Source organism: Microcebus murinus, chromosome 12 (genome assembly GCF_040939455.1).
Source record: "Microcebus murinus isolate Inina chromosome 12, M.murinus_Inina_mat1.0, whole genome shotgun sequence".
Lineage (NCBI taxonomy): Eukaryota > Metazoa > Chordata > Mammalia > Primates > Cheirogaleidae > Microcebus > Microcebus murinus.
The window spans coordinates 45,820,167-45,847,647 of record NC_134115.1 but is presented as its reverse complement, the minus strand read 5'-3'; the positions used below and the strand labels follow the sequence as shown (position 1 = coordinate 45,847,647).

Sequence of the window (27,481 nt, the reverse complement as noted above, 5' to 3'; positions counted from 1 at the left end):
TCATCAGTGACCCTTGAGAGAACATTTCAGACTAAAGAGGGAAACCAGACTGCAAAGGATGTGAGAACGAGTGGCTCAGAAGGGCGGGCAATGGCTAGTGACAGTTCTCTTAAGAAACCTGGCTGTAAGAGGACAGAGAAGCGTGTGGCTCCGTCCCATGCTGCAGACGGCAGTCCGGACCTCAGCCAGCCGTCAGGGTCCTTGCCAGGCAGAAATGCTGAGCTCAGAGCAAACCACGGTGGCCACGGTGGCAAAAAGGATTCCAAACACAGTGAGTTACAGCGGAGTTTTAAAGATATGAAAAGAGAGAATATTTTCATGAAGAGCAACAGTTTGACGTAAGCGTCACTGAAAACCTTCTCCGTGAGAAGAAACATAGCCTTAGGGAAGCACATGACTTCAGATTTACTCAGCATTAAGTCTGCTGGATGACAAGATAACCAAGCATTTATTAAAGGCTACAAACTCCTCCTCTCCCGTGTATTTTTTATGATCACAGATTCCAATTTGCTACCCAGAAATAGAGAAAGTGTACCCTCCAGAAGGCTAAATATCCTGGACATGTGCAGTTTAGAATAGATCTATAGTTCTCAAACAGAGGCGGGCACCACACAGAAACACCTGAGCAGGTTCTTGAGGGGTTTTGCTTTTGTTTACAGCTTTCTTGAGGTATATTTCACACATCATAAAATTCACCCACTTAAAGTATACAGGTCAGTGTGTTTTAGTATATTCCGAGTCATCCAACCATGACCATAATTCCATTTTATACTTTTTCCAACACTCCAACAAGAAGCCCTTACCTATTAGCAGTCATTCCCCTTTTCCTCCCCCAATCACCTCCCTACATCCCGACTCTGCCCCTACTCTCACCTCAGCCCCAGGCAACTAGGTTTGTGAGCTTTTGAAATTTCCAGATGCCCAGGCCTCTGTCCCGGACAACCAAAATCAAAATCTCTACATAAGCAGAGCTAGCACCTGTACTTGCAAACGCACTTCCTGGATGATTCCAACTAGTCTCCCATCAAGAAACGTGGTAGCTGGCACTTAGTAAGAGTTAGCAAACGTTTGTCGAGTGAGTAAACAAGTGAGTAGGTAGATTTGAGGTTGCTAAGAACCCTTCTGGCTCTAGCAAGTAATACCAGTGGTCAAGTAGAAAGTTGATTTTTTTTTTTAATTAAGGTTATTAGAGGATAGGGACTGAACCTTTTGTTTATACAATTATCTGCTTTTCTACTCAAAGGACTCTCTGCCATAGTTATTCCTCTAGCACCAACTTCAGTCTATTTCTGAAGAGTCTCTTACATCCTCAGTCCTTGAAGGCTGCTCAAAGAAGCCAACTAGATAAGATGTGACATTTGTTGGCTGCAAGACAACAAATTCAAATACTATACTTCTTCAACCACCTTTGACCATGCCTGTTATTGCTGGCAATAAAAGCATCCCCTAGAGACAAAGCAATAGGAAAGAATGCATATCTCCTCTTAAAACAAAGAAAAGAAAAAGCCAATTTAACACTTTGCACAGAGCAACTATGACACAAAACTTCAGTTTTAAGACTTCAATCAAAACTTTCAGTGTCTATAATAATGAAAAAATCATGAATTAAAATGCATTTTTAAAGTGGCTGCAAAGAAAAGGAAGTGTTTTCAAAGAATATTAAAATAAGGGCAGTGATTAGATATATTTTAGTTGAGCTACAAGAAGACAGTCATGTACCAACAAATGCTAAAGTAAAATGTTTCTGCATATCTGGCCAGGCAAGGGGGCTCATGCCTATAATCCTAGCACTCTGGGAGGCCAAGGCAGGAGTATCGCTCAAGGTCAGGAGTTCGAAACTAGCCTGAGTAAGAGCGAGACCTCCTCTCTACTAAAAATAGGAAGAAATTAATTGGCCAACTAAAAATATATAGAAAAAATTAGCCGGGCATGGTGGTGCATGCCTGTAGTCCCAGCTACTAGGGAGGCTGAGGCAATAGAATTGCTTGAGCCCAGGAGTTTGCAGTTGCTGTGAGCTAGGCTGACACCAGGGCACTCTAGCCCAGGCAACAGAGTGAGATTCTGCATCAAAAAAAAAAAAAAAAAGTAAAATGTTTCTGGATATCAACATGAACCTTCAGAATACAACTTCCCAAAGGAGAATGCTAACACAAATAGCAAAGGCTTTACCTCATAGATTGCACATGCAACCCTAAGCCTCAGGAAACTGTCATGGCCAATGGTAGTCCACTTGCAGTTAATGTTTCCTTGTCTATAGAAATTCATTATCCCTGCCCCTTTCCTCTTTTTCCTTGTGTGTGTGAATGCAATAACCTCCTTAGGACTTTACTTTTCTCCTCATTCTTCTCATATGGAAAAATCTATCCTCCTATCTACAGAATTAAGTCTAGGCAGCTTGGTCTAGGTCAGGGGTCCTCAAACTTTTTAAACAGGGGGCCAGTTCACTGTCCCTCAGACTATTGGAGGTCTGGACTATAGTTTAAAAAAAAAACTATGAACAAATTCCTATGCATACTGCACATATCTTATTTTGAAGTAAAAAAACAAATGGGCAGAAACACCCCACCCATGTGGCCCATGGGCCATAGTTTAAGGACGCCTAGTCTAGGTGCTGAGATGTTCCTGCTTAGCTAGCTTTTTTTTTTTGAGACAGAGTCTCACTTTGTTGCCCAAGCTAGAGTGAGTGCCATGGCATCAGCCTAGCTCACAGCAACCTCAAACTCCTGGGCTCAAGCGATCCTTCTGTCTCAGCCTCCCGAGTAGCTGGGACTACAGGCATGTGCCACCATGCCCGGCTAATTTTTTCTATATATATTAGTTGGTCAATTAATTTCTTTCTATTTATAGTAGAGACAGGGTCTCGCTCTTGCTCAGGCTGGTTTCGAACTCCTGACCTTGAGCAATCCGCCCGCCTCGGCCTCCCAGAGTGCTAGGATTACAGGCGTGAGCCACCGCTCCCGGCCTAAGCTAGCTTTTGATCACTGGAATGTACTGCAACCATGAAACAGCTGCACCCCTCTTTCTGAAAATGAGATCATTAACATTTTGAACTAAACCATCAAACCTGCTTCCAATCCAACAGCCAGCAACTAACTCTTCGTGAAAATAAAATTCCACCTCCACTCAAGGCAGCCAAGGAGCCCAGAGCTGGTGTGTTCCCAACACAGGGACAGCCCAAGGGGCAGGCAGAAATAATGGCACCCACCTTTTTAGCTCTGCGATGAGCAGCACGGTGCAAGGAACCCCCAGTGTCATCAGAGAGATGTTGTTGATGGCAGGCTTGACAAACGCCAGGCATGTTGTCACTGCAGACAGGATGCAGACCACGGCCTTGAACCTGCCCCTGAACCGGTAAAAGCAAACCCAAATCCATTAGCAAAGGAGTTCTTGTTTGTTGGTTTGCTTAGCATTGGCAAGGCAGAGGCACTACTACGAGTGCAAGTGGAAAAGAAATTCTGCACTAAGTACCAAGGGTCTAAAAAACACTCTCGCTCGCTGGCTCAGGAATTCCACTTCTAGGAATTTATCCTTAGGAAATAACCAGAGATTTTCCAAAATATGTAGCCATGAGAATGGTAGAATTAGAATCAACCTAAGTCTCTGAGGGTGAGATATGGATAATCGTACTCTAGGTGTGATTTTTCTGTATTTATTCAGATGTTCTACAGCAGGGTTTGACACACTTTTTCTGTAAAGGGTCAGATAATAACGATTTTAGGTTTTGCACGTCATCAGGTCTCTACCACAGCTACTCAACTCTGCCATTAAGGAGAATAAGTAAATGACTGGACATGACTGTGTGTGCCAACAAAACGTGATTTGCAAAAAGAGGACCCATTTGGCCCACAGGACAAAGTTTGCCAATCCTTGTTCCACAAGGTGAACATGGACAACTTTCATAAGAAAAAGAGACTATGAATAAACCATAAAGTTTCCTAGTTTAAAAAATATGCTATGTGTCTAACACACAAAATTAAAAGTTTTAAGAAAAAATTCTAATAGTATCGATATTTACTGACAATCCATAAGTCTAGTACACAGTAGAATTTGGGTTGACAAGTTTTTGACATGACAAATCTTAGAAAAATAATCGATACTATCCTCACACCCTTCAGTGGAGGTCATCTCAGTGGAAAGAGCCAGAAGTGGCGACGTGATCCAGCACATGCTCCTTCCTCTCTCCCTGGGACCCTACTTCCTCATCTCTAAAACAAAAAGCCTGGACTAGATGATTTCTAAGGCCTCGTGCATGACTTGAATTTGGGGGCACATGATTTTCCTGTTTCTGTTATTTCTCATTAGCACAATTTACTTTGGTCAAGAGCCCTGGAACAGGTCACAGCTGGGAAACTCATTTGAATAAAATTCCATTATAACGAAATCAAAGAGTATTGAACATTCAAAATACAAATTTATCTCTTAAACAGGAAAGCCATTTATCATCAAGGCATAGGAAATCATTGATCAAGCTGCCAACTTTCTGACTGGAATGAACAGGAGTTGTAGCCCTGAACTTCTTACCAGAGGAAAAATTATACTTGGGAAAACATCCAGGCAGCAAATCCTCAGGAGATTCTCGTGTTTTTCTCCCGGCCTTGGCTGGTGTGCTTCTGCTACTGGATGAAAGGCTGCCTGCCCCGGCCTGAGGACAACAGCCGCAGCCTTCACGTGCAGGGCCCATGGGGACCCATAACAACCCTCTCACTGGGTGTGAGGTTCTGCGACCCATGCCAAGAGTTTTGGTCTTTCTCAGTTTGGAAGAACACATAATCAGAAACTTCCAAAGTACATCGTCACCTCTCTTGTACCCAAAAGTTTAGGATTCAGGTATAGGTTACAAAGTACAACAGAGTGATTAAAAGCACAGGTGTTCCAGTGAGACCAATGTGTGTTCAAATCCTGCCTCTACCACTCGGCAGCTGTGGGAGCTTTGGCAAGTAACTTAACTCTTCCAGCCTTTCCCACGTAAAAATTAAGGCACCTGCCTCACGGTGCTCTTGTAAGCATTAAAGCACTTAAGAGCAACTGGTATGTGTTATGTGCTCATGAAACCCATTATTACCATTATCCTCATCAACATTTTGAGAATAATATTAATATAATTTTAAATATTATTTTTGTTGATCGTATCACACTCCAGGGGAAAAAATCTGACTGAGCTGCTGTTGCAATCACCAAAGGCTCCATACAGTCTTGCCAAGTAGTTTAAAGGCAGCAAGCTTGATGAAACATGCTTTCTTTAGGGAGACCGTCTGCAGACACCTCCCCACGTCACGTCCAGAGGGTGGGGAGGAGTGTGCTGGCCAACGAGGACATCCTGTGAACACACAATTCTGCAACCAGCATAAATAAACAGAGGTCACGTGGCCAGCAGAAAGCCAGCCAGCCCGGCAGACCCCAGAGTCACCAGAGGCCCTTAGTACAAGACAGCTGGAAATAGCCAGGAGCAAGGGGCCCCAACTGGGTGTTTTCTAAACTATGTTGACAGACAGCCCTGACTGCAGCCTCTGGTCCTGTTTGCAACCTTCCAGCCCATTATGGTCTCACGCTGAAACACAAGGTCAGGGAACCCTTAGTAGCACCCCTTCTTCCTGTATTCTCCAAACCAGAACCTAGCAACCCAATTCTGTCATAATGTTTTTATAACACAGCTGTTACTGTTGTTATCATTAGCTACCCTTTAGAGCAGTAGTTGTCAGCCCTATCAGACCTGTGCCCATTTTTGTATCAGATATTTGGTAATGCCCCTTTTACTCTTCTGAAATGAAATGGAATTTATAGATGTCAAAGCCTTCCATCACTGTGATCACCAAAAATTTCCCAGATGTCCTGTAAGAGCTGGAAATGTCCCTGGTTACGATCCACTGCTTTGAACTGCCCTTTAGACAGCCTGGACAACATAGCGAGACCCTCATCTCTAAAAAAATCAAAAAACAAAACATTAGCTGGGCATGGTGGTGTGCACCTGTAGTCCTAATTACTTGTAACGTTAAGGCAGGTGGATGACTTGAGCCCAAGAGCTCAAGACGAGCCTGGGCAATATTAAAAAAAATATTTTTAAAAGAAGCTACCCTTTGCCGGGCGCGGTGGCTCACGCCTATAATCCTACCACTCTGGGAGGCCGAGGCGGGCGGATTGCTCAAGGTCAGGAGTTCAAAACCAGCCTGAGTGAGACCTCGTCTCTACCATAAAAATAGAAAGAAATTAATTGGCCAACTAATATATATAATATAAAAATCAGCCGGGCATGGTGGCTCATGCCTATAGTCCCAGCTACTCGGAAGGCTGGGGCAGGAGGATCGCTTGAGCCCAGGAGTTTGAGGTTGCTGTGAGCTAGGCTGATACCACGGCACTCACTCTAGCCTAGGCAAGAAAGCGAGACTCTGTCTCAAAAAAAAAAAAAAAAAAAAAAAAGAAGCTACCCTTTAGGGACAAAACATATTTAGAATAGCCAGCTGGTCATATTCATAGCACTATAGCATCTGGTCCTAGAAGAGACCTCAGAGAGCTCATCAACCCTGTCATTTTGTAAGCAAGGCACTAAAGCCCAGAAAATTTAAGATTCCAGCCCCAAGTCACCGGGCAAGCCTGCTACAGGTGGGCAGGTCCCAGCTGGCTCCCTGGCTATTCAGGATTCAAAAAATGAATTGGATCATAAAGTTCAGGGCTATCCCTGGACTTTGTAGGGGCACAGTCATAGAAAACACAGCAGTATAAATTCTTTAAGAAGTAGATACAATTAGCCTATAATAATTCTTTTTTTCTTAAAACAAAAATATCTAAAAAGTATTAATAACCATCAACAACTGAAGGTATGTCCTGAAGATTATTGGGACATTCAGGCAAGATGAAAGAAAGCCCTACTTCTTAAATCTACAAAATATATCCTAGTGACATATGAATATTAATAATTTCCCTACTGTTCTAGAAATCCTTATCTTCAAATTACTTGCCCATAATAGCCATTCATACTAACTGCTAGCATTTGTTGAGTCTTTATTCGACATGAGGCACTGTACTATACGCTCTATGTAATTTTTCCATTTATTTCTGACCCCATGACGTAGATACTTATCATCTCTACAGATAAGCAAAATGAGGTCCCAGAGCTTTTTTAATTTTTTAAAAAAGTGGATTATTATTCAAAGCCATGTCTGTCTGATCCAAACTCAGCCACCACACTCTACTGTCTCTTCTCTAGAAATCTCACACTGGAACGAATTTTAATATGTATTTAGAAATATTCCAGCAAAGTCTAGGTCACTAGGGGGAAAAAAATGGAAATAAATGTTAACCATCTGGTAAGTTCAGGCAGCCTAACAATCCTTGAACTACACAAATCCTGGTATTGACATGGATTCTTTGGTCTGGCCTGCCCCTTCCACTGCAGAACTGCCACCTGTCCCACATCACGGGCAGTAAAACCCACACAAAGGGGTTTGTCCTTCTTACCCTCTTCTTGTCACTGGAAAACTGAAGGTGCCCAAACAGAGCTGAAATCCTTGTTTACTTTTCCCTTAACATGCACCTTTTTTTTCTTGGCTCATTAAAATTTCCAATGCCCATTCTTTCCTTCAGTTTGCATGCGTATCTCAGAAATACTAGGCAGAAATCTCTTCCAAAGCCATTGGTAGTAAGGACGGCTAACTCTGACGGAGCAGTCACCATGATACTGTGCTTGGTGCTCTTCAGGATCATCTCAAAGAACCCTAAGGTGAGTACTACTATTTACCTAATCTGACAGGTGAGGAAAGAGAGTCAAGACAAGTGACAGTTTATGAGCAGTGAAGCTAAGATCCAAAGCCAGTTTCCCAAGCCAGGGATATGTACATATGCGGCCCTCTGTGTTTCTAAAGGACTCTGCCCACACTGAAGACAGAGCGCCCACATCTTCACGCCTCCCCAGAGAAGGGCTGCAGGGTGCTGGCCATGGAAAGTCCCAAATGGTCACGGACACCTCTGCCTCACGATATGTTTTCATTATCAAAGGTGTAAGCTTTAATTACCAATGTCATCGCCCCATTTTCTTCTCTCCTGCTCATAGTATTATTCTCCCTACCTCCAAGAAACAACAAAAGAAAAAGAAAGGTTTTATGTAAAGAACACATCAAAAACCGCCACTTGGAATTTCATCTCAGGCCTCCAGAATGCCGCACACAAATCAACAAAACCCTCACTCCCATTTCTTCGATGTCTCACTCAGATTTCAGGACTTGAAAGAGCAGACGTAAGAGAAAGGTGGTTCCTCAGCTCTCAACCTAACGCACACCAGGCTCAGGGAAAAGACAGGTGACTGGTGGGCACCTTGCAAACTGCAGGAAGAGCCAAAAGGTCACAATGGTTTGTTTTTCAGGCAGAGTCAAAAAGCCCCTGCCTGCAAAACCACCTCATGTCCCTGCTTCTTGCCCTCCACCTCACCCCTGCCCTCCTCCCCCCCTCACCTCCCAAGTCTTCCCCTGAAGCTGAACAAGGAAACAAAACAATAACATTAGAAACTGGACACAGCCTAAACCAATCTGGCCACATTTTAAACCACACTTTCTTGAAGGCTTCAGCAAAATGGAGAACCACACTTCATCTAAGACCAGGAACTTCTACTTGTAAATAAAGCTCTCTTTCTCTCTCTCACCCTCTCGCTCACTGGCTCTTCTCTCATTTTTTGATAAGTAACCTTCTTGAGGGTATGTCTATCTGCTTGACCACACTTGAAGATAATGAAACCAGAGAGTGGTCCAGTCATGGCAGCCACCCAGTCCGTGCATATACCCACACAAAATGACCGATTCAGTTTTCCTGATATGTAATCATTCAAAGACTGGAATCACTCTGCAGCTGTGGTGTTGGTTGGCAACAAAAGTGCACGTAACATATCCTCGTGCACATCCTACTGAAAAAAAATTCACACGAAAACATCGCAGCCTGGTTGTCAACATCTGTAGACTCGTCAGCCTGGGTTGTGTACCACAGTGACTCATTAATCCTGTCTGACAATCATGCCTCAATATCCTCTGCTATTTCTTCAATTCATCTAGTGACAGTGCTAGCTGAAAGAGGAACATGTGCCACCTTATGAACTACAGCCTCTCCTAAAAGTTTGTGGCAAATGTCCTTAGCAGCAGGCAGGATCAACTCTTTTTTTTTCCTGAGTCAGAGTCTCACTTTGTTGCCCAGGCTAGAGTGAGTGCCGTGGCGTCAGCCTAGCTCACAGCAACCTCAAGCTTCTGGACTCAAGCAATCCTGCTGCCCTCAGCCTCCCAAGTAGCTGGGACTACAGGCATGCGCCACCATGCCCGGCTAATTTTTTTTTCTCTATATATTAGTTGGCCAATTAATTTATTTGTATTTATAGTAGAGACAGGGTCTCGCTCTTGCTCAGGATTATTTCCTACTCCTGACCTTGAGCAATCCGCCCGCCTCGGCCTCCCAGAGTGCTAGGATTACAGGTGCGAGCCACCGCGCCCGGCCTAGGATCAACTCTTGACTGATAATAAAGGGCTTCTTAGCTTTAGCAATGTGATTAGCCACTAAGAATGATGCTCTCAGTGCAGACACGTTTGATGAAGTGGTGGCCTTCAATAATTGCTTCTGCTCTTCATGTTCACGTTTCTTTCTTTTGAAAAACTGCAAAGGCTTATTTGTTAATGCAGGGTGCTTGACCTCCATGTGGCAAAGCAGTTTTGAAGGTTTCATGGCTTCATTGGACAGCCAGTTGCCACATATTATACAAAGTGGGCTTACAGAATGTGAATCACCTGTTGCAATGAACCTGTAATTTAAGTAGGATTCTTGGTATTTTCTTTTTCTTTTTTTTTTTTGAGTCAGAGTCTCATTCTGTTGCCCAAGCTAAAGTGCTGTGGCATCAGCCTGGCTCATAGCAACCCCAAATTCCTGGGCTCAAGCAATCCTTCTGCCTCAGCCTCCTGAGTAGCTGGGACTACAGGCATGCGCCACCATGCCCGGCTAATCTTTTCTATATATTTTTAGTTGGCCAATTAATTTCTTTCCATTTTTAGTAGACACGGGGTCTCGCTTTGCTCAGGCTGGTTTTAACTCCTGACCTTGAGCAATCCACCCACCTCTGCCTCCCAGAGTGCTAGGATTACAGGCGTGAGCCACCTCACCCCGCCTTGATATTTTCTTTTAAATGCAGCTTTCCTTTTGTTGGCAGTCTTAGAGTTCTGTTGTCTCATCATTGGGTCTTTCCCCTTTTTCAAAGAAGCTCTCCAGCGATGTTTGTTTTTTACTCATTTTTGCTAGGGTTAGCTTGTGGGCTTACCAAAACTGTGACTGAGACAAGTGTGCAGTGCAGGAAAGAGGCTCAGACGAGAAGTGGTAAATAAAATAATGGCGGGCCACGCTTGGACTAAAGTAAGTATTGGATTCTGACTTCAAGGCTGCCACCAGATGCAGCTGTACAATTGAAGTAAGACGCTCACTTGCCACCATAAAGCCTGCCACCAGTGCAGCTTAATTGTCATTTGCCACTCACTGATAGGGTTTTGATATGAGTCTGCAGGCAATTGATTATAGTCTCTGTACAGTCAAACTTCTCTGCTAATGATAATCTGTATTCGCAGCCGCTCCCCAGCACTAGCATCACCGCCTCGGTTCCGCCTCAGATCATCAGGCATTAGAGTCTCATAAGGAGCACGCAACCTAGATCCCTCCCATGCGCAGTTCACAGTAGGGTTCACACTCCTAGGAGAACTTAATGCCACTGCTGATCTGACAGGAGGCAGAGTTCAGGCGGTGACGCGAGCGATGGGGAGTGGCTGTAAATTCAGATGAAACTTCACTCATTCGCCCACTTCTCACCCGTCTGCCACTCACCTCCTGCTGTGAAGCTTAGTTCCTAATAGGCCACAGACTCATACCAGTCCAAGGCCCGGGGGTTGGGGACCACAGCTATAGAGAAACATATGGGTAATGTGTTCTGGAAATGTGTCTCATCTTTATTATGTTGACTGTCCTCTGTGCCTTCAGATAGTAACGAACCTCGCATAGCTCCTCAGAAAGGCTTTTACTGATCAAACTCTAAATCGGCACCCCAAGTCACCACTATACTCATACCACCTTCACTTTTCATCACAGCACTTAGCATACCTTAATATTATATTATTTATTTGCTTGTTTGTTTGTTGAATTGTAATCTCCCCGACTTCAGTGTAAGCTCATTAGAGGCAGAGACTGCTGTTTTACCATGATATTCTATTACCTAGAAAAATACATAGTAAAAAAGTAAGTGTTCCGGCCGGGCGCGGTGGCTCACGCCTGTAATCCTAGCACTTTGGGAGGCCGAGGCGGGCGGATTACTCAAGGTCAGGAGTTCGAAACCAGCCTGAGCGAGACCCCGTCTCTACCAAAAATAGAAATAAATTAATTGACCAACTAAAAATATATATACAAAAAATTAGCCGGGCATGGTGGCGCATGCCTGTAGTCCCAGCTACTCGGGAGGCTGAGGCAGTAGGATCGCTGAGCCCCGGAGATTGAGGTTGCTGTGAGCCAGGCTGACGCCACGGCACTCACTCTAGCCTGGGCAACAAAGTGAGACTCTGTCTCAAAAAAAAAAAAAAGTAAGTGTTCCTATCCTGACTTCCAACAGCACAGATTTGTTCTGTCCATATTTAATATCCTATAAATTAAATCATATAGGAACAACAACAAAAATAAGTGTTTAAAAATAGTTTTTGGATGAATAAAATAACCACAAACCCTAAAACAATGGATATTAAAATATATGTGCTCCTGAAATTCCAGGTTTCCAGCTTGGAGATGTACACAGTATATGAGAGAGAGAGTGTGTGTGTGTGTGTGTGTGTTGCATGCATAGCTCTCAACAGAAGAAAAAAAAATGCAATTTGAAAACTGCAGTATCTGTAGGTCCAAGAACCCACTCATCAGTGTGGATTTTACTTCAGTTGCATAAAACTAATGGAGTTAGACTGGTCTTAAGGAAATGTTCCAGCAGAAAATCAAACATCTTTGAATAACCATCCAGTACTTTCACCCCCACTGAAGGTCTTTCCACTCTTGCTCACATCAAACAACGGAGGTATTTGACTTTTTGTCCCTCATATTATATAAATCCTTCCCTGAGCATTATTAAAATTTCCTCTTTTATCTGCCAGTTTATTTATACTGTTATATCATAAAAATAACGAGTGGATATTAAAGTATATGATAAGCTCATCATGAGGCTGAGTTCAACCATGTGTTATGGTTCTTGATATATGCATCATTATATTGGGTATTGCACCTGGTGGTAAATGCGAAATGTTTAGCACAACCTTACCTGTCATTCCGAAAAATCTTTGGTAGATACCTTCTGGGGAACCACATGGCCAGAGCACACATCAGAACCCAAAGGATTGCAAGTTCATCAAGCATCTGACCCAGGAAACTAAGGGTTGCATGGAAGTAGACGGATCCGATTCCTAGAATCAATTACAACCAATAAAAAAGGTCATCACAGAAGAAGAGACTCACAAACTCAATACACTGCTTAAGGATAGCCCTTTCACCAACTGCTATCACAATCACCAGATCACTCGATCTCTCTGAAAAAAGAAACTGAAGGAAGAAACTCACACCACCCAGCCATGCAGCCCTGAAGTCTAGAAAGAGGACTTCAGCCAGAGCCCAAATATCAGCACGTGAGAACTTTAGAGTAGTTCTTTAGTGTGTAACTCCACAGTTACACACTCTATCTTCACCCACTGAGCCTTCCTGGGAACAGGCAGTACGTAAAACTCAACATTCTCTCATCGTTAAGAGTTCCCAAGCATTGACCTCTGCCAGCATCCGAAAAGAAAAAAAAAAAAGAATTCCCAACTTGCCTGTAGGAGGAAATGGAAATTATACAAGTATTTCACAAAACAATAAGGGAGCAAACATCTACAATTTTTTTTTCTTTAATTTTAGTCCATTAGAAACCACAGTCTCACCAGAGTTCAACTGCTTCACATGACTTTTTTCAGATGTTCTCATAAAATTGCACTGGCACAACCCCAATTCTTATTCCACAAATGAAGTCTTGAAGGCAAGTAAGTGATAGTTACAGCCAACTTTGTTATCAAGCCCATATTCAAAGGGTCCATTTGGCGTCAAGCAAGCGGGGAAAAAATTTGCTAAGACGTCAGAGTGACTTTAGTTTACAAAACATTATGTTCAGAGGGGACAGGAAGTGTGTGGAATCCCATTTCCTCCCGTTCGGTCCACGTTCCCAAGCGAATCCACTTACCCACTACAACTAAAAGAGTCCAGATTAAGTAGATGCCACTGTTGAAGCATGCTGCATACTGACGAAACAAGCACATGCAGATGGGCGGTAAAATGAAAAACAAGACGTTGCTGATCTGGGGGGAAATGCAAAAAAAAAAAAGAAAAGAAAAGAAAAGATGAATATTAAGTAAAAGGGCAAAAAATAAAGCAGCTTGCTCCAAGTGTGTCCCTTTGAAAACTGGGATAAATACAGCCACACATCTTGTTGAAGGTCCTGCACTTCTTTTTCTAATTGTAGATATACAACCAAGAAAACTTAAAACTTCTTTAATGACCATATGACCATTTATAAGGGGCTCCTTGCTGCCTGTTTGATTGTCGAAGCAGCTATAAAAACACTGCAATCTATGAAGGGTGCCCAGGATCATCTCTTGAGTCAAAGAACCAATAACTCCTACTGTTTGTCTGCAAGATTAATTATGAAGCATTCTAATTTACATGCATTTACTTCTTTTAAAAATGTTTAAGAGACAAGGTCTTGCTACATTGCCCAGGCTAGCCACCAACTCCTGGGCTCAAGGGATCCTTCCTCCTCAGCCTTCCAAGTGGCTGGATGATAGGCACATACTAGGCGTCTGACTGCGCTTACATTTTTAAAGATAAGGCCTGTACTAAACAATGGTAAAACAGTTTAATGAAAGGGTAAGAAGAATTAGACATGTGCTAGCTCCCAATAACCCTCCACCAGCTAGGCCAGCCTTTTCCCCTCCGCCTGCATGGAGAGGATGCTCTTTGCAGTTTGCCCCTTAGTTGTCCTTTGTCAGCTTTCTTGCCCTAATCCAAACTTGTGTTTAGGTAAAGATCATATTTGAAAGTTTCTTCCCAGCTTTAAAATGATGTCATTTTATCATGCAGACTTCAGTGTGTACTTCAGTCCCTCTATTATGTCTCTAGGGGCATTCGGTTTTTTAAAAAATCTTATTAATGGGCCGGGCGAGGTGGCTCATGCCTGTAATCCTAGAACTCTAGGAGGCCAAGGCGGGCGGATTGTTTGAGCTCAGAAGTTCAAGACCAGCCTGAGCAAAAGTGAGACCCAGGCTCTACTAAAAATAGAAAAAAATTATCTGGACAACTAAAAATATATACAAAAAAATTAGCCAGGCATGGTGGCTCGTGCCTGTAGTCCCAGCTACTCGGGAGGCTGAGGCAGGAGGATCACTTGAGCCCAGGTGTCTGAGGTTGCTGTGAGCTAGGCTGACACCATGGCACTCACTCTAGCCTGGGCAACAGAGTTAGACTCTGTCTTCAAAAAAAATTTTATTAATGTGTCATATTGATTGCAATAAATTCAAAATATTGTCATTGAACATGTAGTCACTATTAAAGTATCCTAGATGAGATATTTTACATTCTTTTGTCCATACCAAGGCTTTGAAGTTCAGTGTAAATTTCACACTTACAGCAAGCCTCAGTTTGGGCCAGCCACACTTCCCGTGCTCAGTGGCCACATGTGGCTGGTGACTATCATATTAGACAGCATAATTCTAATATAGAACCTCACTCTTAATTCCCTCATTTTTTAATTGATTTTTTGCTTGTTTATTTGTTGTTTTTTTTTTAGGGATTCGCAGCCAACTTTTTTTCCTGAAATTTTAAAATTGAGCTAAAACTCACATAGCACAAAACTAACCATTAAAGTGTACAGTCAGTGGCATTTAGTACATTCATAATGTGTAATCAACCTCTATCTAGTTTCAAAATTTTTTCATAACCTCAAAAAGAAACCCCATTCCCGTGAAGCAGTCACTCCTCAATCCTCCTTCCCCGGGACACTGGCAACCACTAATCTGCTTTTTGTCTCTATGAATTTACCCATTCTAGATATTTTACATAAGTGGAATCAAATAATGTATAACCTTTTGTGTCTGGCTTCTTTCATTTAACATAATGTTTTTAAGGTTCATCCATACTATAGCACGTATCAGTACTTTATTCCTTTTTATGGCTGAACAATATTCCATTGTGAGGACGTGCCACGTTTTGTTTATTCTTTCATCCATTACTGGTTACTGGGTGCTATGGTCTGAATGTATCCCTGCCTCCAAATTCATATATGTCGAAACTGAATCATCAATGTGAGAGTACAGTCGTGTGCCACATATCATTTCAGTCAATAATGGACCACATACATTAATACAATGGTGGGCCTATAAGATTATAATGGAGTTTTATATTGTATTTTTACTGTAACTTTTCTATGTTTAGATACATACTTACCATTGTGTTAAATTGCCTGCAGCAGGCAGTACAGTAACATGCTGCACAGGTTTACAGCCTAGGAACAACAGGCTATTCTGTATAGCCTAGGTGTGTAGTAGGTTATACCATCTAATTTGTGTAAGCCCACTCCATGATGTTCGCAGAACAACAAAATCACCTGACCATGCATTTCCCAGAATGTATCCCCACTGCATGACTGTATTAAGGGGTGGGGCCTTTAAGAGGAGATTAGGTCATGAAGGCAGAGCTCTCACAGATTGGATTAGCGCTCTTCCAGAGACGTGCGAGAGAGTTGTTCGCCCTTTCCGCCATGTGAGGGTACGTCTTTGAAGCAAGGAGCCCTCCCAGCCCCCAAACCTGCTAGTTCCTCGATCTTGGTCTTCCCAGCCTCTAGAACTGTAAGACATAAATTCCTTTTGTTATAAATTACCCAGAGAAGGTATTTTGTTATAGCAGCAGGAATGGGGTGATGTGGTAATTCCATGTTTAACTTTACTGAGGAACCACCAAACCGTTTTCCACAGCAGCTGGTTTTTATTTTTACCTTCCCATCTGCAATGCACAGGGTTATAATTTCTCCACATCCTTGCCAACACTTGTTACATTCTGTTTTTTGTTTTTAAATTAAGGCCCTTCTAGAAGGTATGAGGTGGTAGGGACATTCGGCTTCTTAAGTCTCACGTGACTGTGGAGTGAGGGGCTCCCCACACAGGGGTGTGGGCGCGGAGGAAGCGTGTTGAATGTGAAGACAGCAGCACAGTCTAAATGAGCAAGTGTAAGTGAGGGAGGGGTCCTGGCCTAAAACAAAACAAAACAAACACACTCAGAGATAGGAAGATGGGGTAGATGAACTCTGGAAAGCCAAGGGGGCAGGGCTTTCAGAAGAAAAGAATACAGAAAGGTCACTTAGAGGAGGCCTCAAAGGAGCCATGAGGGTGGGCACCCGAACTGGACCGAGGGGCGGGGCAGAAGGGCTTTCCCAGACCTAAGAAATCACACTGGCGCATAAGGAAATAAAATGTTTGGGCAAACCCCAGAGCTCAAGGTGGAGTACAAGTAAGGACCGGCAACCTCAGGGGCCAATGCCTGCCCCTGTCACCACCTGGGGAGGAGGGGGGCCAGGAATAACAGCTTATAGAAAGGGAAGAAAGATAGGGTGGAGGAGATAGCAAGTCAAGGGAAGAGAACAAGGTCCTTAGTCAGGGGTGGGATGGGAGCAGGGCTGCTGCCTTTGGTTAAAATCCTGGACTGAGGCTGGGAGCCTTGGCTCATTCCTATAATCCTAGCACTCTGGGAAGCCAAGGTGGGCAGATCCTTTGAGCTCAGGAGTTCAAGACCAGCCTGAGCAAGAGCAAGACGCCATCTCTACTGAAAAAATAGAAAGAAATTAACTGGACAACTAAAACTGTACAGAAAAAATTAGCCGGGCATGGTGGCGCATGCCTGTAGTCCCAGCTACTCGGGAGGCTGAGGGAGGAGGATCGCTTGAGCCCAGGAGTTTGAGGTTGCTGTGAGCCAGGCTGACACCACGGCACTCTAGCCCAGGCAACAGAGCAAAACTCTGCCTCAAAAAAAAAAAAAAAAAAAAATCCTGGACTGAAATACCTAAGCGGGGCCGCATCATTCTAAAGAAAGGAGAATCTTTTCTAGTTGATCCACTCTGATGGCAGATCTTGCTCTCTTTCCCACCTAGAGCCCCTATGGCTACTAGTGACCTTGGGTGACAGTACAGATAAATTGTCTGAGATGTCCCAGGTGGTAAGCAGTCCCCAGCCTTAGATATTTGGTCAATTCTCATTTACCAAGAAGCAGGTACAGAGGAATCAGGACAAGGGTCTAGGTACTGAATAAGCAGTAGGCTTTTGTTCGTTGTTATGACCAAAGCCTTCCACTTTCAATAGAATCATTTAAAGAATCAGAAATTTTTATAAGAATCTTTTTAAGAAGGATCATTTTAAGAAAGATCTTAAAAACCATCCCTTGTCATACACAGGGACACAGTTGAGGGCCCAGAACAGCTCCAAGGCTGGCTAAGGTCCGAGAGGCCAGCACCACACACAGGCCTGCTGGGGCCAGCATTCAGCCACCAGCACCACCTTGGGCTCCTTCCACTGCCCCCAGCTGATGTTCACCTCCAACTCGGCCAACCACATTCTCACCTCCTTGGCTTAACTCCTAGACTAGCATCTAAAAATTCTGAATTGCATCCCACGCTGTGCATCACACACTGTGCACATATGACCCATTTCATGGCTTCACGATTTAACAGCGGCTTTTCCTCTTGTTAAACACAGAAGTAAAAGGAAGAAAAGAAGATGACAGGGAGCAAGGAGTTAAAGAGGGAGAAGGAGAAGAAAAATGGAATTGTTATACCACAGGCAACTTAAACCCTGGCCTTTCTCCCTTCACATACATGAATGTGGTCTCCTTGTAAAAAATACATTACAGAGGGAAAGTCTCCTTTCTATCCTCTTCCCCAGAGATGTTCTAGATTCATAGTCTTCGAGTCATTGTCTTTGCATTTACCCGAACACATGCATATCATGTCACACACGGTAACATTATTGCTCTGCAGCTTCCTTTTTTCCTTCAACAATATGCCTTGCAAACCTCTTCATCTGAGATAATACAGATTCAGCTCACTTGCTCTAAGTGCTGCAGATGGCAGCAGTTTAGCCATTTTCACAGTGGGAGGAGCACCAATTTCCAGTCCCACCTACAATGCTGAGAAATATTAATACAACACATTTTGATTTTTACCCCAGTATATGGTCAGTGCCTCAAGTCCTAGGAGCTTCTCTTGCTTTAGCTAAATGCAGCTACCTTCTGCCAAGCTGCCCCCAATGGCTTTCCCAAGTGACACTGTCACCAGCAATGTATGCATTAGTCACTTTTAACTGTGTTTATATGCTATTCACAAAGGCATGGTCATTTATTATACCTGAAGTAAAATTATGATACATTATTTTTAAATGCACATATTAGAAGCACCATTTAGAAGCACTACTTTGACACTTGCTCCCAAATAACACTGAAACTACATTATTCCTTCTGCATAGCCCATTTACCAAGGTCTGCTGGCCTCCACCATCTCTTTCAATGACATCGATATATGGAAAGGAAAAGACCAAATTAGAGGGAGACTCTCCCCAAGATAAAGAGAGGAAGGAATGTCAAAAAAAAAAAAAAAATATGGAGGCTGACGCCATGGCACTCACTCTAGCCTAGGCAACAAAGTGAGACTCTGTCTCAAAAAAAAAATATGGAAAAGCAAATGAGTTGTGGCTAAATGAGGACTCAATGACTTCATCTCTACGGAGAAATGAACTTCCCCTCAATATTGTGTGGGTCACTGCAACTGTAGAATAGTTCAGTCAAGAGGTGTTTTTTAAAGCCTATTGTTAGATTATCCTTTGGGGAATTGGTTTGTTTAATGCCTGCAGACAGATTTTTTTTTTTTTTAATGAAAAGGAAACCACAATTTCAAAATGCATTAATTATTTCCTTAGAAAGTTCCCTATTCTATGACTTCCTACATAACATTTGCTACAAAATGATCTCAGGAACATACTGCACTTTCATCCTGATGCGTCTGAATGTGCACTTTCCAGACAGAGGACAAACAGACAAAACAATAGGCTGTGCATTTTCTGGACAGTAGGTCACAAACAGCTAGGGACCTTTACCCTGGCGGAGTAGACTGTGCATCTTCATTGTATGCCAATTCCTAACTATCCATTCCATTGCCCCATTCCTGCCCCTAGGTTGACGAATTATCCTAGTTTGCCTGGGACTGAGGGAGGTTCTGGGAGCATGGGAGTATCAGTTTTAAAATCAGAAAAGTCTCAGGTAGAAACCTAGGAGAATTTTGGTCGCCCTATTGAGAAGACTTCTTGCAAAAACCTCCACCCTACCCTCATAATACACCAATCCCATGCAGAATACTAATAATGCCCTCAGTGGCTTGTCCACACCTCCGTCATGGTCCTCATCTTACAGCTCTGGTCTCTGTAAAAGGCACACAGTAGTTGCCCAGTAAAGGATCAGATAGATTAGGTAGGTAGGTAGGTAGATTTTGCCCTGTAGCCTACAGATAGTGGGAATTGGGATTTAGCATTTAAAAAGAGCTCTACTTTCTTTATATTGATGATTGGGGACACAGAGGAAGTGACAGATCGTGGGCTGATTTTATGCATATGTTTAATATTTTGCTTCAAGACTTTTCAGCACCAGTTGATTTCCTTTTGTCCCTGAGTCACTGCCCAGCACCAGGGTCCCTACAGGACAAGCTCAGTGGTTAAAAGGCAGATCCAACTTTTCCCCAAAGTGGCTAGGTCTATGTGAATCGGGACTTAAAACTTAAAAAGAACTCAATTCAATTGAATTTGTACAGAGAAGAAACAGTACAAAACGTACACAAGTAAAAGGCTGTGAAAGGAAATGACATGTTCTTGGAAGAAATACTGGGCTTGGCTGAAGCAAAGGATGATAAGATTTGAGGCGATAAAGATTTGCAGAGCCCAAGAGCAAAATGCCTTGTACACCCAAACATTGTCAGGGGAAGTTAAACCAGTGCACTCTCTTTAAGGGGCCATTTCACAGCAATTACCAGCATGTAAAGCAAATATTCTCCTTGACACAGCATTCCCTGCCTAGGATTGGTCCTTGCAATAGTATATCCAGAAGCACGAATGAGGGTATTCACTAATCACTGTTCAAAACCCAAAACAAAAACAATAAAACAAACAGAAACTGCCCTAAACGTCCATCTGTAAGGAATTGATTGATTAAATAAATTATGGTCAATCCAGTGAATCTAATACTGTATAGACATTGTGAAGATGAAGTTGGCCCCATGTGAGTCGATGTGGGACTGTCTCCAAGATGTTAAGTGAAATATTCAAGGTGCATAAGAGTTTGTACAGTATGATCTCAAATAGGTTGAAAAAAAACTTCAAGTGTGAATACACTATAGATACATATTATATATGCATATGCAAAAACATGTGCTTTTCACATACCTAGAAAATTTCTGGAGAGATACATAAAAAAGAGTATTTGTACTTTATAACTCCCATACTCTAAATATTTTACCATGATTATGTTATTACTTTTATAACAACAATAAGAAAAACTGCTTTAAAAAACTTTTTTTCTTATCAAACATCATGAGTTTTATTCTATAGACAAAATGGTCCCAATACAGGAATTTTAAATTGAAAGAATGACCAAATAATAAATACCTATACTATGCCAAATAAATAAAAGTTACAGTGGCACATATATCTTCAAGAGAACTCTCCTGGTACAGTCAACTGAACCAAGTTCTGACTCCAACTCTGCCATTCTCTTGACCTCAGCAAGTTACATAAACTATCTTGGCCCCAATTTCTTCCTTTATCAAATAAATATAATAAACAGCACCTACCACCTACTGTGAATATAGGGTACCCAGCAGAGTGTCAACACACAGCAAACAATTAATGATGGCTAGTAGTAATTGAAGGTGTATCCTCACTAGTATAGTGGTCAAAAATAAGGAAAAAAAAGTAACTGAAGCTGTAATAGTGATGTGCTATCCCAAGACCCATTAAGAAGGTACTAGGCCAGGTGCTGTGGCTCACACCTGTATTTCCAGCACTTTGGAAGGCCAAGGCAGGAGGATCATTAGAGCCCAGGAGTTCAAGCCTGCAGTGAACTATGATCATGCCATTGCACTTTAGCCAAAGAGAAAGAGCAAGACCTTGCCTTAAAAAGAAAAAGAAGGTTCTAAATCCCTCTCTCCGTCTTCTCTTGATTTAACATTGTCAATTCCTTTAGCTTTTTCTCAAAATTGGAAATGATTATTAGTTTCTTATGAAACAGATAATTGTCCCAAATAGGTCTGAGACTTGCTAAACAAACAAAACAAATGGATAATTGGACTTGCTGCCTTATTATGAAGATTTAAAATTATGTTTATCACCAAGTAATAGTTCATTGTCTTTTCTCCACACAGGAGAAAGATAAGCTCGGGTATTTTCTGTGATAAGCATCAAAAGATAAGTAGGACCTTGGAAACAGAGGGGAGGAAATGGTTTTTACTAAATTATTTGGACCTACACTCAACAATTTAGGAGGCCAACTACTTGTCTGAGACCTTACGCTCTCTGCTTCACCAGAGCAAATTTTGTAGGTTTACGAGTATTCCAAGGAATAAAGTTTGGCAGATGGGCCAGCTGGGCTAATCAGGCACAGACACTGCAGTTAAGGATCAACAATTTATTTCTAAAAAAAAAAAAAAGGCCGGGCGCTGTGGCTCACGCCTGTAATCCTAGCTCTTGGGAGGCCGAGGCGGGCGGATTGCTCAAGGTCAGGAGTTCAAAACCAGCCTGAGCAAGAGCGAGACCCCGTCTCTACTATAAATAGAAAGAAATTAATTGGCCAACTGATATATATATATAAAAAAAAAATTAGCCGGGCATGGTGGCGCATGCCTGTAGTCCCAGCTACTCGGGAGGCTGAGGCAGAAGGATCACTCGAGCCCAGGAGTTTGAGGTTGCTGTGAGCTAGGCTGACGCCACGGCACTCACTCTAGCCTGGGCAACAAAGCGAGACTCTGTCTCAAAAAAAAAAAAAAAAAAAAAACTTTGGCACTCACTACATAGAGTAGCAGCTCCAATGGGACTAGATTAAAAGTAAAGACAAAATAAACACTCCTCGTCATCCAGCTCAGAGCTGCTATGCACTAGCCTCTGTGGCCTAAATAACCAGGCCTGACCCTCTTTGAAGGCCTCAGACTCCACAGATAATTATCCTGCTAGGTGTGTGAGAACCTGTCATCAAATGGTCATTTCTTCCTGAACTCTGGTGAAATCCTTAGTATTTCACTGTATTCTGCACTTACAAATGGAGAAATTGAGTTACCACTGTTGTTCTCCTTGTTGGGGGCACACAGCACGCTCCAGCCCACCCCGTGGGCACCTTTCTATACCTGATAGCATGCTCCCTGAAGTTTATCCAATAGCTAGGTTGTGGCCACTGCCACCAACTGCATCTTTCATAGTATCTACTAACAGCAGAGGGCCAAGTGTTCTTGAGAAACTAACCTGGTCATAAGAAAGAAGCAGGAGGGTTTGTGTGGAGGGAAGCGAGAGTCCAGACTTCTGTATTGGGGTCCCAATCATGCCAGAAATGTGGGCATGACAGCTCCCTCCTCAAGTGCTCGGGGATTCTCATCAGATGAATAAAAGGACAGGGACTAGATCACCTGAGGTCCCTCCAAGCCATAAGCACTGACTCCTGCCAAGCACATTCTCTCTAGCAAATCCAAGGGGGAGAAAAATCCTAAATAACAACCTCAAATTCACAGTGACTCAAACCAGGAGTTCCTGTTTTCTGTGTTTGGGCATGAAGAGCTAGGCCACAGAAATGACCATGCAAAGTCTTAACAGTCCGTACCCAAATCCCAAGCCATGGACACTGAAAAGATGAGGCATTTCCTCTCCCAGCTGCAACCTTTCACTCCTACAAGACTAAAACACACAGGATTCTGCAGTGGGGAAGTTTCTGCTTGCCTGTACCTAGGGGACCTTTGCAAGTCCAAAAACCCGTACATTATCACTCCCAAACTTCCCTTTCGCACCTCAGACTTATGACCAGGAGAGAGCACAGGCTTGGGGGAGTGAGACTTGGGGCTGGCGAAATTGAACACTAAAGGCAAGAAAAAAAGAACTAGTAGTAATTAACTTGATTCTGGCTAAAACGAACTCTACCATTATTCACATATTCTTGGGGGTGGGGCAAGTCAGCAAGGTGGGAGTGGACCCGGCCCCAGAGACCTGCCAGGGTTGGGGCGGGGGGCGGGGGGGGGGGCCTTCCCCTTCCCCGGTACTCCAAGAGCAGGTATGCAGGGCAAAAACGCACAATGCGACCCAAGTGCGTCACGCCACGGAGATCCTAAGGGAGGCAGAGGGTTGTCCCGGTGGGTTCACCGTCCCGCCCTGACCCAAAGCAGAAGAAGGGGCTGACATGGACCCCCGGTTCCGGAACGGGTGGGGACCAAACAAGACAATTGAACGGGTGGGGACCAAACAAGACAATTGGCCATCAGAACAAAATGACAGGAGGAGGAGGATGGAGCCCAGCTGTCGGGAATAGGGACGGGAGAGGAAGACAGAGGGAGAACTGGAAGGAGCGTGCAGAGGAGGGGGCGTGGACTGCCTCTGTCCCTGGAGAGAATGCCCCAGATACACGCAAAGACCCACGTCCAGCTTGCAGACGCTGCGGCGCACGGGGACAGCCCCTCCCGCCGGCCCGCCTGCCTTCCCCGCTCCCGCGACCCGCACCGTGTTGTAGAACTCGGCGATGGCGGGCACGATGGTGTAGTTGTCCTCGCACCAGTCCACCTCCGAGCTGCCAGCCTGCAGCTGGTCCCACCAGTGCGGGGCGCCCATGGCCGCTGTGGGGCATTGGATCAGCTGCTCCTGCAGCCGCGAAGAGCCCAGAGCCGCGGCGGAGGCAAAGCGCGCCGGCGACGGCTTTATGAAGTACCCGGCAGCCGCCGGATGTGGCGCCTCCCCAGCCTGCCTCCCGCGCTCCGCCCCGCCTGTGGGACGTAACTCGCTCGCGGACGCCTCCCCGGCTCCGCCCCCGGGAGGCCACGCCCCTCGCGTGGAAGGAGGGGTCCCGCGGGTGGGGCGCGGGGAGGCGGGGACCCAGGTGGCTAGGGCCGTGACGGTCCTGCCCACGCCCATCTCCTGACTCGGATTCGCAGGCGCCCCTGGATTGTGCATAAAGAGCCAGGACCCTCTCTGGCAAAAATTTAAAATAAGGAGAAACCCAGGAGGACCCAGACGCCGTAGACCTGCAGGGAGTTTGCACCGACTTGGCTGAGCCACGCGTGGGATGCCCGTGCTCAAACCTGAGAAAGGCTCTTGGTCCCTCCAAAGCCCGGAGGGGTTTGTTTGACCCGACTCGCTTTAGTTGCTGGGCTGCAGGGGCAGGCTTGGGACCCTCCCGCAAAGCCTGGGCCGCCCACTCCCAGGCAGATCACTTATGCAATTTCCAGTATGTTCCTGCCCTCCTTCCCCTAGACTCCAGTGTTAAGGTTTAGTCTAGCCTTCGATGTGGCGGCTTATGCATAGTCAAACTTCAGCCATCTCAACCCTCAGAGGATGCAGTGTGGCAGCTATGACATTTCCAGGACATCGAAGGTGCAAGAGAAGATGACACATATGTGCAAGCCGCTGCTTGAAGAGCTTCTAAGTATCACTCATTTAGTGTGCCCGGTGGAGATCCTGTGAGGTGGGTTCTATTAGCAGCCCCATTCCAGCCAGTGGCAGAGCTGGAAAGCAAATTCAGACAGCATGACCTCAGATCTGCTCATAAATACTTTGCTTCTGTAACTATCCTGTAGTTTCTGTTTTGAGACAGAGTCTCACTCTGTTGTTGCCCTGGCTAGAGTGAGTGCAGTGGCGTCAGCCTAGCTCACAGCAACCTCACACTCCTAGGCTCAAGCAATCCTCCTGCCTCAGCCTCCCCAGTAGCTGGGACTACAGGCATGCGTCCCCATGCTCAGTTAATTTTTTCTATATATATTAGTTGGCCAATTAATTTCTATTTTTTAGTGGAGATGAGGGTCTCACTCTTGCTCAGGCTGGTTTTGAAATCCTGACTTTGAGCAATCCACTGGAATTGGCCTCCTAGAGTGCTAGGATTACAGGCATGAGCCACCATGGCCAGCCTATCCTGTAGTTTCTAAATGAAAGTCAATCTGGTCCCCAAGATCCCTGGAGAAAGCCAACTTTCTCTCTCTCTTTCCCTGGTCCTCTGCCCCCCCACCCCCAGTTCTTCATGGGAGGTTCTAGGATTACAGGTCAGGACAGTGGCAGAAGAAGCCCGGGGCAGCAATCTATGCTATTAATAACTGTCATTAGGATCTCCTTGCTCAGGCCTGCCTAGTACCCTAAAGGCCAGCAGCTCCACAGGGGCTGCCCTCTCTCTGGGCCTGACTGTCCAATGGGACCCTAGGCTGATGCTGCAATGTCCTATGCATCAGTGTCTGTCTTCCACAGTTACCCACACAGTCATTTGCAAGTCTCTAAAGATCTCCATCACTGGCAGAAACTGTAAACCCCACTTCCTCTCCTAGTCATCAGGAAATCCAGCTTTGTCCCCCAGGGGCCAACTCTCTCTCTGCTCCTCTCATCTTTGTCCCAACTTCTACCCCTTCTTCTGTCCCGGCCCTCGGGACCTTCTGTTACTCGCGGGGGTCAAGGGGGACCTTGCCTGAAAGAGATGGGCGAGAGAAAGGAACGAGACCAAGCAAAGGGTTGTCAAGGTCTACTTTACTTAGATTCTTAGTAGGTTTTATAAGCATACAGAAACAAGGAAGTAGAAACAAAAAATGCAGTGGGGTGACGGTGAGTCTTGGGTTTGGGCTAATCAGCCCCAATCAGTATCTTATCAGTATCGAGGTTTGTGACTGATTGGACCCCAACCTGGCAGGTGGTCGGGAACAATTGCAGTTAGCACACCCTGGAGCATTTTGGAACGCATTCTTTTCGGAGCTATAGCTGGAGGGTGGGGTGTTGTTTTTGTCCTAGGAATTTTTCTAGGGCGAGGCCCGTGCATAGGACAAGTCATAGGGGAGTTGAGGGTCTTTGAGGGTCCTTGCCTCTAACATCTCCCCCTCTTTATTAATATGAGGGATATTTATATAGGTTGGTGGAGAGCCTGTCTTAGGCTACGCGATGGGCTTCCGCGACCAGCACTCCAAATATAAGATCGGGCGATAAACGTGAAGGTGAGGCCTCTGTCTTAGGCTATGTAGGTGACATCCAGCTCCGGCACTTCTGATTATGAAGTGTGCCCCCGGGCATGGACCTACAATATTCCCGTCACAGAGTTACCTCACTGCTGGTGGGGTGTGCATCTGGTACACAGGCATCGCGATAATCCCGTCATGGGCGTCTCCACAGCTTTTGGAACCAACTGCGTTCCATGTCTGCGGCAAGGTCTGAGAAATTTAGACCTTCAGTGGGTGTGTTGGGAGACTCTTCATGGAGGTCTTCTCTGGAGCCTTTTAGTTCTAGCCATTGGTAAAACACGGAGACCGATTTTTGTGTGGCTGCGTCTACCTGTGACTTGACAAAATCAGTTAGTTTTTTGAATGCCCAAGGCCCAAAGGTGAGGAGCAACAGAAAGCCTACAAGCGGCCCTAAGACACTGGGAAGCAATGTGGATAGCCAGGGGGATGTAGAAAACCAATTTTGATACCATGCCTCACTTTGTTCTCTCCGTTTTTTTCTATCTTCTAGGCTCTGTCTAACTCTCTCAATGCTATCTTCTACCAGACCTGTTTTGTCTGCGTAAAAGCAACGTTCTTCTTTAAGTGCTGCGCACAAACCTCCCTCTTGGAGGAACACTAAGTCTAGGCCTCTTCTATTTTGCAACACTATCTCAGAAAGCGAAGCGAGGGATTCTTTGAGATATTTTAGGCCCTGCTGTAGCTCTCGGAGGTCGTTATCGATGGCAGCAGAGAGCTGCAGGTATTGCTGGTTGGAGGTGACTAGAGAGGCTATGCCTGTTCCAGCCCCTGTGGCACCAAGGCCTAGAACAACTGCGAGTGTTATGGCCGTGATGGGCTCTCTCTTTTCTCGGGGCATTGTGGTGCCACGCTCCCAAAATTTAAGCAATTCGTCAGCAGGATGTATAGTGAGTCTGGGGAAGAGCATGACTAATACACAATATTCTCTATGCTCAAGGAATGTTGCAGTGACTACATACGGGGTAAGGCCGGAAGAACAAGCAAAATAAGAGGTGTTAGATGCCTGAATATACTGAAAAGTGGAGTTGACAGTAATTGACTGATTGCATATTTTCTCTAAGGGTGCGGGAGGGAGCATTCTTGGGCCAAGAAGGCAAAGGCCTAGGCCTGTGACTTGGCTGAGTGTCAGGCCATCATGGGTCTCTAGGCCCCATCTGAGTTTGCTGG

The 27,481-nt window shown here is 44.6% G+C and overlaps 1 protein-coding gene across 1 annotated transcript in view; it reads right to left on the bottom strand.

Moving 5' to 3' along the window:
- The window catches only part of ACER2 (alkaline ceramidase 2), a 43,820-nt gene extending 19,046 nt beyond the window's left edge, over nucleotides 1-24,774 (bottom strand). Inside the window, exons 1-4 of the mRNA XM_012769763.3 lie at nucleotides 23,832-24,774; nucleotides 13,244-13,358; nucleotides 12,296-12,437; nucleotides 3,206-3,343 (exon numbers count right to left, since the gene is read on the bottom strand). Coding sequence (XP_012625217.2) covers nucleotides 3,206-3,343; nucleotides 12,296-12,437; nucleotides 13,244-13,358; nucleotides 23,832-24,278 — 842 coding nt within the window. The 5' untranslated portion in view covers nucleotides 24,279-24,774. The remainder of the gene's footprint in view (nucleotides 1-3,205; nucleotides 3,344-12,295; nucleotides 12,438-13,243; nucleotides 13,359-23,831) is intronic.
- Nucleotides 24,775-27,481: the final 2,707 nt, after the last annotated feature.